The following is a 12,944-nucleotide window of genomic DNA, read 5'->3' as shown; positions in this document are numbered from 1 at the left end:
AAAGTTTTAGCAGATATTAAGCAGACAGACTACTAATACTCTAATGACTGCTAGTTTACATGTAGTTGCAATGTTACTTATAGTTAGTAGAATTTTTAAAGTGGACCATCAAAATAAAGTGTTACCAGAATGTTTAGTCAGAACATTAAAATCCCCCTGTGGTGAAAATCCAGCTTTTAATGTTGTTTATGTGTATATGTGGTGTTTTTAATACGCTTTAAGACAAACCGTGTGTAAATTCATAAGTCGACAGCATTGCTGAGTATTTTCTCCTTAAAACTGCAGTGAACCAAAGACAGTCTCAAAAACACGCTTTGAAATCGCTGGTGTTTCTGACGTCACAAACTACCTTGTAACCAATCAGATCAACGTGTGATCGTCAACCAGTGGATCTCTGAGCTGAGTGAGTGAGTGGAGGCGGGGCTCATTTGCATATTCATAGAGCCACGCATACTAAATGAGGCAAGGGTGTCGAGTTACATTAAAAATATTTTAAGGCATGAAGAAACATTAACAGGGTTCAGTTAGTTCTGCAGTCTATCTCTTTCACTCCTCTGTGTGAGGTTGCTTCTCTGCGTGAGCCAGTCGCAAAATGAAACTCATCCATTTTTCATTAAACTGACCTTGCGGGATACAAACGTGACCTCTGCATAATCTACTATCCAAGGTCCAGAGAGCAAGAGAGGGAGAGAGAAAATACTGAAGTATCACACTCAGGATTCAAAGAAAGCCTCTCATTTGGGCACAATGCACCTTATTTTTTTTATAAGTTTACATAATGTGTAGTGTTTTTCTGTGACTAGAAATGTACATTGATGACAGAGTAACTTGCAACCAAAACAGCCAACAGTTAGGATAATGAAATATATTACCTAGCAGAAGAATTGTTTATTCTGATTATTAATAATAACTTTATGTATTTATTTTACATTACTTAAAATTCTTATTGGACACGCCATGTTCAAAGATTTGTTGTCAGCTTCTTGGGAGCCACAAACCATAGTTTGGGAGTTAGACTCCAACTCTAAACCATTGCACCCCAGATCAACCAACCCAGTGGGGAAATTACTGTCTTAATCACTCAGGTGCTTTAACAAACAGCTAAATAGATTTATTATATATAGACAATGCTATGAAATATGCTTTGTTTGGCCGTAAGCAGTATAATGACTCACATTCAATCTCTTCATAATAAAAAGTAATCTTCTCCTCACAAAATATATTTATATATTACAGAAAGAAATATCACTGCTCTGTTTGCAAGATACTAAACTTTAAGGAGAACCACACAAAATGATTTACAGTCACAAACTGTACAGCAGAGGTGTGGGACAGCAGGGTAAGCAAGAACATAATCAAGAGTAGATATATTTGGTTTATATACATTTCTGTAAAGAGTTTAAAAAAAAAAGTAGGTGGAATATAATATTTTTTTTCGGTGGGACATACAGTGGTGGCAAAACATACATTTGGACACTCGAGTCACACTTTTTGAATATCTTTGAGTTTGAATGTCACTGGATTAAAAAAACAAAATATCAAACCATGACAATATGATGCTGGAGGTTTTCTGAGATATATTTTTTAATTACTTTTAAGGGTGTTGGTTTCGCTTGGTCTGGACCAAAAAAAAAAAAAAAAACGGTTCAGACGGCAGAGTTCACTATTATTCATATGAACCGCACTAACAGAGCAATCGCTCCAGAGTTTGGTTTAATCCAACCAAACATGCCTTAACCAACTGCTGACAAGACGATTTACTACTATGAACTTTTCCATTATCATTTGAAGCCTGAAAAACTTCTTTTTGTAAAGTGTTTTGCTTTTAAAATGTGCGTGTGCTGTCTTTCTTTACAAAAACTGACACTTGCATATTTTGACTTTTCTAAGTGTGTCTTAAGTGTCCGAATACTTTTCAGGGCCACTGTATCATTCAGAGAATACACTTTTAACATGAGAGACTCACATATGAGAGACATTCATTGAATAATCACAAGAAAAAAGAGAAAGCCGAGAGAGAATGGGCTAAGAATATATGCTAACACAGAGAAGACATCATGCACATGGCTAGTTATTTTTACTCAAAAGGCTTTTCAAGCTTCTCTCCACAGCTTCGTCTAATTCCTCCTCAAGCTCTTCTTTTTTGGACATGGCCAGTTTGGACTGGTAGTCCCTCACCACTTGGTCTATGTAAGGAGCACTTTGTGTGCCGTGCAGCATGACGGTCCACTCTTTCAGCAGGCCGTTCTGCGGGGTTTCTCCCTGGAAACCCACCTCCAGCAGCCAGGTTCCCCGAGGGTCCTCGCCCCACGTGTGTGTGGTCATGAAGGGCCATTTGTCGAAGCCCACCTTGGCGTCGTCGTCCCGGGGTCGGCGGCTCAGCAGGATCGACTTGGTGCCCATGGGTGAAGTCATGTTGATGTTGAGATCTCCGCGCCGGCTGGCGTTGACGGTGATGACGGCCTGAACGTGCTCCAGATACCGGACGAAATTGTCCTTTCCCTGGCAGGCATCGGTTGAGATGCTCAGCACCAGTTTGTTTCCCGACTGGATTTTACTGCGCAAAGAAAGAGAGTGAGATATTATAAAGATGGCATTTAATACTGCTAGCAAGCCAGAGGCAAACGATTAAAACATTTGAAGCTATGACCGACGATGGAAGATACTGTCTAACTGGCTTGTTCACAGACAACAGATGGCAGGTTATCAGGTGCACTGTACGTTAAACACGGCTGTTTTCCCAGCACCACGCTAACAGCGGTTGATATACATGCTAAAACTCCACAGGACCTTTAGGCGAGCTATAAGCATTTCAACCGAGACAAATGTTACGTTCTTCCATAATCACTTCTCTGGAACAATGGAGACATACAGTACACAACATCCTTACTGATAAATATGTTTTTGGGGGAAAGGCCATGTGGAGAAGTTCTGCAGATTTCTGTAGGATTCAAACAGCCAAATGTCACAAAGTTCTATATCTCAACCCATGCGTTTTGATTAGATTATTTCCAGAGGGTGACAGTGGTGAAGCATTTTTACTTTACTCAAGTCAATTTTTCAACTATCTGTAGCTTTATCTTTGGAAAACTTTTACATCATTTCCAAAGCATAATGTCGTACTTTTTACTGCACTATTTTTCATAAATAAAAGTCCATATTACTAGGCTTGTGGTGAACAATTAATCCGTGCAAGTTAATACACAGAAAAAAATTGTTTGCCGTGGTAATCTTTAATCAAAATCTGAAAAGTTACTTCCGGTCTGGAATGGTGTTCCTTCTCTGATGATGTAGGTTTGACGGCTTGGGCTGAAAACACTTAACCACTCCTCAAACCGTCAGTCTGCTATGAGTAGAGATGGAGAGGAGGAGCGCTAAAGTCAAACCCAGTCCTCTGTTCAATATTCCGTTTCACTTGGAAATACGTCACTGGAGAAAAGTCGTTTGCAACTTCCGGTTCACAGGGACTTTAAGTACATTAGAAATGTAGTACTTTCTTACTTGTGCTCAAGTAAAACTTTGAATTACTTTTACTTGAGTAAAAGTAAGAAAGTACTAGATTTCCAATGTAATTAAGTATTAAATAAAATTCAGTATGAAACGTAGTGGAGAAAAATTATGCTTTGGAATGTTGTGAAGTAAAAGTTTTCCAAATAAAAACACTGCTTAAGTACATTTTTCAAGTGACTGTACTTTATCAGAGTAAAACATACTTCACTACTGTCCGCCTCTGGTTATAAATAAGACTGTAGTTCTCTTAGCTCTCTGAATTTTGAAAAATGAAAATCCCATTTATTTCCCCAATCTGAAATATTTCAGTCTAAATGAATATTCAATGAGAAAAATGTAGGATATGGTAGGATTTGCTTTTCTCCATTGGGAATTGATTGCTGAAGGGTAGGTGTTGCATACTGGAATAAGGAGGGTTTGAAACTAAACAGACATAATTTGTGATATTGAAAGATGTTCATTTTTGGATAAAACATTGCAAAGACAAACATTGTTTACAATAACACCAAGAACACGCATTATTCCCTTGTGAGAAACAAGTGTGCTTAATTGTATTGAATGTACCCTTGTAGTGTACTTCAAAGTACTTAAAAAACTGGGTCAGTTATTATTTCACATTGATTTTAAACCCTTCTGCAGACTTTACCAATAAATCAGTGCAGAAGAAAAAGTCAGTAGATTGGCTATTAGATCACATTAATGTTCCCAGTGACATTTACAGAGTTAATATTAATTCAGCGACATTACCTAATAAACAAGTATGAATGTAAAGACCTCTCTGGCCATAATGGATAGGCATCAGGCTCAGACAACTGTGTTTTGCTTCAACTACAAAAATCTCAAATAAATAATCACCAAAATAAATTAGTATCTATTAGGGGTGTAACGATACCCTCATGTCACGATTCGATACATATCACGATACTGAACTGACGATACAATATTTTTGCAATACTCCAAGATATATGATAAAAGGTTAACAAAAAATGACCTGTTGATTAAAATGCTAAATTTGATATTACATTGTGCGTGTAAGTGAATAGACTTGGACTTGGTGCTGGAAACCCAACACACAGGACAATAGAGACACCAGAATAACAATATTCATGATTCTGAAGATGAAAATACAGAATTATTGTAGACGAATATGCCTTCACTAGATATATTTAAAATAATGTAGGCCACTTTTTACTGGTAACATCAGACATTTGGCATTATCAGGACACACAAATATTCCCCCATTGCATTATTATACATTAAATTCAACATTATATTTATAGTAGTTTATTGTAGTACTGACACTAAAACTAGTAATTTTCCACACACAGTGATTTTTATTTTGGGTGAATTATACACGATATTGTCACTATCCACAATACATATTGATGCATTTTTGTATTGCGATATATTGTGACACGATATATTGTTACACCCCTAGTATCTGTGCAAGAGCTAGAGCTTTAATGCATAGCTTCAGTTTTCATTTCATAAATTTACAGTTCTACCATTCTGATCTTCTGCCATTTCAAAACAAGCAGCAAAACTGGGCCATGGAAAACAATGATTATATGTTCCTCTATTTTCAATGGCACAGCATCGTGGTGCCAACAATTGGTTTGGCCAGATGATGTGTTTTCCCCTCTGTAAGGCGTCTTTGTTGAGGCGCGAGCACAAAGGCCCGGCGCTGCTGACTGGCTGTTTTGATGATAACAGCGGAGGACTCGAGCGAGTGGCTGTAAAGTGGATGTAATGGCATTATCAGAGGCAGGTCTCCCAGTCTGGCCATTACAGCGCTCAGATTAGTGGGAGTGTTTGTGTGCGCGTCAGTCTTTGAGAGGCTAGTGTTTCCCGGGAAACTAGTTGATAGAAATATCCAAGGGCCACAAAAGAGGACACAAGGGTGTGGATGTGTTCGGTGCATAAAGACAAGACAACGGTTATTAAAAGAAAACATTTAACAGGGTATCTGCACATTTTTGATCAACAAATTTAATGACTTTTAAGACCTTTTTAAGACCTTCAAGAATAAAAATTAAGACCATTACCATGGAAAATATATATATATAAAAATGACACTCTAGGGTGTTAAGGTTAACAAAGCACATTTGTATTTGAGCAACAGTGCAAATAGTCTTAATAGCCTTTGGTGGTCCAATTCATGCTTTCGTCAAACATGACAACGAAGCTGCCTTGATTCACACTTGACAGAAGTCCCCTTTTTATGTACTGAACAAGTCCAAATCGAGTAAGAGAAGAGGTTTTGTCCCTGCCACAACTAAATGTTTTTGCACATTCCTCAGGGAACATTGCCCTGAAGTGCTCATGTCTTCGTTGGATGTATAGGAGTGATGTCGGTTAACCGTGTGCAAAACCCACAGCATTTCAGCCTTCAGTGTATTAGTTGGGGAGAATGTAAAATGGTGCCCCAAAGACACCAACGCGGCTGTAATGTTAGCCTCAGGGCCGTAGCCTAGCCATCATTTCAAAAGTGAGGGGGACAGAATAACTACCAAATCTTTTTTCAGGCTTGTTGACAGGTTTTTCCTTAAAGGGGTGATGAACTGAGAAATCAAAGTTTCCTTGAGCTTTTGACATATAAGAGATCATCATACTATAATAATATCCTGTAAGTTTCAGAACTGAAAACTACCTTGTTAGTCCAATAAAAGCTTTTATAGACATCAGGCTCAGCAAACGACTAGTTTTTCAAAGTGGGGAACAATGACGTCAAAGAGGATAAAACACCGCCTCCACAAAAGAAGATCAACGCCTACTTCAACACGGCCTGTTTAGCCCCGCCCACCGATTCGCCCAAACATGCTAAATAACATAGGACGACATGATAATTGCTACCGGATCGAGCTACTTACAAGCAATAAACATGCTGTTGACTAAATATTGTGTAGCGCCTGTTTGTGGAAGAAGACAGTCATAAGCTTCCTTCGGATTCCAGCATGGTTAAACTTTATTAAATCAATCACAATTCCCCGACACGGATCTGCCAGCAACATGTAAGTAACCATGTGTATTCTAATGCCTGATCTGCGATCAGTGATTTCTGTGTAATTATTCAAGTTCAGATATTTCTCTTAAAATCGTTCAATACTGTTTATGCATCAGTGACTAAACGATCAACTTCACATAATTTCTCGTAGTATTATGAAAATAATCTTTTTTTAAACTGTTATTAAATTATATAGCCTACAGAAAGCGATCAAAGAACGATCCCTTTCGCCCAAGCTGTCAATCAAACAGCACAGCGGGAGCCGCGAGAGCTTATCTGGACACTCACCAAACTCGTGATGAAATAATGACACTGTTACACTACACAACGAAGCTCTTACTGTGTATTCACATCGTGTTTGCATTGTGATTTGGTGTAAGCATTTGTGAGAGTGCAAAAATTGCGTTGCAATGATAAGATCTTTATTCACGCGATCAACAGACTGTCTGTCATCTGCATCATGCTGCAACCTTTCATGTGATGGAATAGATTTAAATATAATGCTTTAAACGATACTTTTCACGATTTGTTAATCTCGATAGCTGTAATAGTAAAAACTTAGTAAAAGTTTTCGAGAGAGTTCCTGTAATACTAGCTATTTCATTGCAAGCATGTCAGCCAATCACAGCAGTGGGCGTTTGCACTGCAGTCTCACAGCAGACACGCCCCTTAAAACGGAGCGTTCAAATCTGAGGCAGAAATCAGGCTTGGAAAAATGGCTTTTATTTATAAATTATGACAATTTTTTATGTAAAAATCATACTAACATTATAAGGGCACCCCAGGCAACATTATAAAATAATAAAACAATCCAGTTCATGACCCCTTTAAAGGTGCTGTATGTAGTTTTTAGCGGCCTCTAGCGGTGATGTTTCAGATTGCAACCAATAAGTTTACAAGCGCGTGCTCGAATTTATGAGCGAGCACTGTGGGTACCGGCCAGACTGAGACGCAACCGGACGTAACACACAAAGCATCCCACAACATGCTGGAAACTCAGGTAAACTCCCACTGCAACGTTAAAATAATAGGCTACTTTTATCAGCTTGACGTTGAACTAATGCTCCATGCTCGTACCATGATAAGTATGGAACCCTATCAACCGTGCCGAATTTTGCCACTGCAAGCACCACTTCACATTTTCTTCAGGAAATGTACATTCTAGGTTTGTAGATAAGGTTTCTCCATTATTCAAATGCCCTGCCGATGTTGATCCGTGTTTTTTACCCGAAGTTCGTCCGATTCACGTCTGGCCTTACGAGCTTCAGCAGAAAAAACGTTTTTTGTTGTTTTTTATCAATATGTGGAGTTTGTGTTGGAGTCTGTGTTTTGCTGGGCGCAGGTCGTTTCTTAGTGTTATCAGACATGTCATAAGTTGCATAAGTCATAAGTCCATGTCATAAGTTGCAGTGTCGTCGCTGTTGAGTGCAAAGTCAGTAGGCTAGACGAGGCGAGAGGTTCTGGAGCGCGCATGCAGGTGACGTCACTGGCGGTAAATCCGACCCGGGACCTTCACATAAAAATAAGAATACTTGCTTTCAGAGGTAATAGCAAAACCCGCAAAGTGGATAATTTTAATGTGAGATTACAACCCCTTCACACACAGGCAATAAAAAAATTATTCGTTTTGGTTGAAAAGCTACATACAGCACCTTTAATTGGCTTAAAATGCTATTTATTTTTAAAGCAATACAACAGAAAGAAAGAAATGCAGATGTTCAGTATACCGTATACTTTATAGGCTATAAAAAAAGTATACTTATACTTTATATACTTATGGTAAAATCCTGATCATGTATTTTACTAGTTAATAAAGTAAGCTAATAAAAAGAAAATTTTGTACATTTTAAAGATAAATTCATTAATCTGGTGCACTTAGTCACTCGAATCCACTGTTAAAAATAAATAATCCACCGGCCAACCGCCCAAACCTAACGTTATATTCTCCGATTTAGATATCTGCATCTGATCATTGCATTACAATTATTCAAATGATCAGTGTTAAGCATGATAATATGGTAAAATCACACTGAATTAAGCTGATTTAAAAAATAACATTTACTTAAAATAAAAGTTGTTATTTTGGCAAAATTACATTTCCTTAATAGCCTAGCAGAGTCTTACTAAAACTTTCCAATTGCAAACCTTTTAAAACTACTTCAAACTTTCTAGTTAGGCTTTTTCAAGAGAACTTAGTTTGTAGACAACATTTAGACAAACGTAGACAAATTTTATCTAATTGTAAAGTGTGAACAAATTATGGTAAACATAATCTAACCTAACATTACTGCCTGATTCAAGCAGATAGAGGCTGTTAATGCATGAAAATACAAATTCAGCATTAACAATCACCATGTTTATTCTAATTTGAAGGGCTTCGATAATATATCTGTGAAACTAAAAGATATTACGAATAAAAACAGTTAGTGAATATTTTAAATTTACAACAAAACTTGTTAATTATTCAACAAGAGAAATAGGCTGAGTTATCCGCATTGTGCAACACAATTCGAATACCACATGAATTATAGATGACAACTTACTTGTAGTGCTTGACTTTTTCGTGAATAAGGAGTGAAGAGTTTTTTTGCCGTTTTGAACTCATTGCGACCTCTATGAAAATTATTCGGCGCGGCCGCGCAGTTGCGTGCATTTGGGCGTGATGCACGAGTGACTGATTACCATGGAAACGTGAAAGTCACGTATGTAGATAGACTATCCTTGACTTTTTGGATTAAAAATCTCGATGTAGGCAAACAGCTGAATGGGGACAGTTGTTGCCTGACTGTCGCGCTTGTGCTTCCCCCCTTTCATATGCGCGTCAAGGGCTTTGCAGCCCACCGCACTTCGTATACCGTCGTTTTTTTGTAACCAGCCGCTATATTTCTCATCATCGAGCCAGTTATCATTAAATTTGCACTTCCCTATCTTAGCTCGCGTCTGCCACTACACTTCTTCGTCTGTTCGTCTGACAGGCCTACGGAAAACACGTACTGCCCCCTAAATGGTGTGAGATGCCTGTGCAAATAGGCACACGCTACTTTTTACTGTCTTTAGACAGGGACGTGCGCTGGTGAAATGGAAAATACCGGTAGTTTCTCCCGACAAAAGGAGAAACTCCGCCAGATGAAATTTAATGCCGCCCAGATGAAATTTAATGCCACTCTTCAAAAAATAGTGAAATTTAATACATTTTAAGACCTTAAAAAACGTATATTTTATTTAAGACGTTTTAAGACTTTTTAAGGACCCGCGGGGACCCTGTTTAAGGACATGTAAGGTCTGTGTGTTTGCAAAGACCTATTTAGCACATAAATGTCACAGCTAGCATCGAAAGTGAAGACTTTCTTGTTAATCAGGTTGTTGACAACTATTTCGGTAACACTTTACAATTAGGTTCATTAGTTAACATTAGTTAATGTATTAACTAACATGAACTAACCATGAGCAATACATTTGTTACAGTATTTATTCATCTTTGTCAACGTTAGTTAATAAAAATACAGCTGTTTGTTCAGGTTAGTTCACAGTGCATTAACTAATGTTAACAAGATTTTAATAAAGTATTAGTAAATGTTGAAATTAACAGTAAAAAAGATTAATAAATGTTGCATATGTGCAGTTCTTTATTAGTTCATGCTAACTAATGTAGTTAACTAATTTTAATTAATGAACCTTACTGACGTCTGGTCTGGCAACCAGGAGCTCTGTCTTCGATGACAAGAACTTAAGATTGACTGATTGCAAAAGGCTCAAAGGGAGCACTCTGCAGGGCGGATAGAACCACTGCGAGGTCCCAAGAGGGTACGAGAGGAGAGCGAGGAGGATTTAGTCTCCTCGCTCCTCTCAGGAACCTGATGACCAGGTCGTGCTTTCCCACGGACCTACCTTTGACTGCGTCGTGATGTGCGCCGATAGCGGAAACATACACTTTCAGGAGGGAGACAGCCTTCGCTCCAACCCATTTTGCAGGAAGGAAACCACGACACAGATCGGGCATTTTCAGGGGTCTTCTCGGCGAGAAGAGCACCAGGTGACGAAGAGGTTCCACTTCAACGCATAGGCAAGTCTCGTGGACAATGCTCTAGCAGAAGTGATGGTAGCCACCACCGAAGGGGGTAGGGTACTCAAACCTGTTCCAAAGATCGGGATGAGGGTGCCAGAGGGTGCCCCGTCTCTGAAAAAAGAAGGTCCTTCCTCAGAGGGATTGGCCAGGGAGGTGCTGTCTTGAGGACTACTAGTTCGGAGAACCAGGTCCGGGTGGGCCAATGAGGCGCAACCAATATGACCTGCTCCTCATCCTCCCTGAGCTCACTGGGGGAAACGCATACGCATACCAGTGCATCCGTGCCGAGCGTGCCCTCGGTCAGGGAATAAAACAGGCTACAATGGGAAGAGTCGTGGGAGGCAAACAGATCTAACTGTGCGTCGCTGAACTCTTCCCAAATTAGCTAAACCGTCTAGAGATGGAGTCTCCATTCTCCAGGAAGAGGCTGAAACTGTGAGAGCTTGTCGGCTGCACGATTCAGGTCTCCCGGGATGTAAATGGCTCGAAGCGACCTCAGATACTTCTGACTCCATAGGAGGAGGTGGCGGGCAAGTTGCGACATACGGCGGGAGACCACATTGTCGGTTGATGTACGCTACTGTTGCAGTATTGTCTGAGCGGACTAGTACGGGTTGGTTCTTGAGAAATGCACGGAAGCGGTGCAGAGCCAAGCGTACCACCAGCAACTCGAGACAATTGACATGCCAAAGGCGCTGGGGTCCTGTCCAGGAGCCCGCGGCAGCACGTCCATTGCACATGGCACCCCAGCCCGTGGTGGAGGCATCTGTTGATACAACAACATGCCTGGAAACTCGTTCTAAGGGAACTCCGGCCCGTAGAAAGCTGAGGTTCGTCCACGGGGTGAAGGTAACTGGTACTCGGAGCGTGCCTAGTTGCCATGCCCACCTCGGGACTCAATCGCGAAGCCAGAGCTGAAGCGGTCTCATATGAAGTAACCCGAGCAGCGTAGCTGCGGATGCGGATGCCATATGCCCCAGGAGCCTCTGAAATAACTTCAGTGGAACCGCACTCTTGCCCTCGAAATGTCTCAGGCAAGTCAGCAGTGACTGCGCGCCCTCGCTCGTAAGCTGCGCACACATGGCAACCGAGTCGATTTCCATACCGAGAAAAGAGATCCTCTGCACGGGGGAGAGTTTGCTCTTTTTCCAGTTGAACCGAAAGCCCAGACGAGCTAGGTGCCGGAGCACTAGATCCCTGTGTTCGCAAACCTGGTCTCGAGAGTGGATCAGCCAGTCGTCGAGATAGTTCAGGATGCGAACCCCGTTTTGCTGTAGCGGCCCAAGGGCTGCCTCAACGATTTTCGCGAAGACGCGAGGAGACAGGGCTATCCCAAATGGGAGAACCGCTTACTGATATGCCCGCCCCTCGAAAGCAAACCGTAGAAAAGGTCTGTGTCGAGGAAGAATAGAGGCATGAAAGTAGGCGTCCTTCAGGTCGATTGCTGCAAACCAATCCAACGCATGAACGCATTCGAAAATGCGTTTCGCTGTAAACATCCTTAACGGAAGCCTGTGAAGGGATCGGTTCAAGACGCGCAGGTCCAGGATTGGCCGTAACCCACCGGTTTTCTTGGGTACAATGAAATAGGGACTGTAGAAGCCGGACTTCCTTTCGGTCTCGATCACACCCTTCGCCAGTAGGGTGGCGATCTCCGTATGCATGACAGGGGCATTGCCACCGACCATGGAGTAGCGGACTCCCCGGAAGGGGAGGAGTCCGTGCGAGCTGAATCCCATAGCCGAGCCTGATAGTTCTCGCGACCCAGCTGGACAGGTTGGGAAGCTCTAGCCAGGCTCAAAAAAACTGTACCAGCGGGGTCATGCGAACCACAGATGTATCCTCGATGGGGCAGCGAGGCGGAATGACCGGCCAGGACGTGGGAGGCGTAGCATCCCGGTGTGGGGGCAGGGTCATTTGGCGCGACATGGAGGACGAGAGTGGCGAGGCTCGTGAGCGGCGCGCACTGTCATCCGAGACCTCTGGTGGCTCAGAGATGGGCGTGTCAGTTATCTGGCCGCCGAAGAGGCCAGCCTGGGATATGGGAGTGTCGAGGAAACGAGTTCGCTCGGCATCTCTCATATTGGCCAGGTTGAGCCAAAGGTGTCTCTCCTGGACCACATTAGTGGGCATCACCTGGGCCAGGGAGCGTGCGGTCACCTTCGTCGCTCAGAGAGCGAGGTCGGTGGCGGCATGCAGCTCATCAAAGAGCCCTGGGTCAGTCCTGCCCTTGTGCATGTCCTTGAGCATCCGTGCCTGATATACCTGCAGGATGGCCATGGCATGCAAAGAGGCGGCGGCCTGCCCCGCAGCTCTATAGGATTTCGCGAAAAGGGTCGACGAAAACCTACAGGCTTTGGAGGG

At 41.7% G+C, this 12,944-nt stretch overlaps 1 protein-coding gene across 1 annotated transcript in view; it reads right to left on the bottom strand.

Moving 5' to 3' along the window:
* Window positions 1-743: 743 nt before the first annotated feature.
* The window catches only part of pcsk2 (proprotein convertase subtilisin/kexin type 2), a 72,944-nt gene continuing 60,743 nt past the window's right edge, over window positions 744-12,944 (bottom strand). Inside the window, exon 12 of the mRNA XM_079855507.1 lies at window positions 744-2,557. Within this exon, the coding sequence (XP_079711633.1) occupies window positions 2,068-2,557 (490 nt within the window). The 3' untranslated portion in view covers window positions 744-2,067. The remainder of the gene's footprint in view (window positions 2,558-12,944) is intronic.

Source organism: Squalius cephalus (assembly GCF_949319135.1).
Source record: "Squalius cephalus genome assembly, chromosome: 21".
In the NCBI taxonomy this organism is placed as follows: domain Eukaryota; kingdom Metazoa; phylum Chordata; class Actinopteri; order Cypriniformes; family Leuciscidae; genus Squalius; species Squalius cephalus.
The sequence above is the reverse complement of the archived record's forward strand: the minus strand, read 5'-3'. Positions and strand labels throughout refer to the sequence as shown.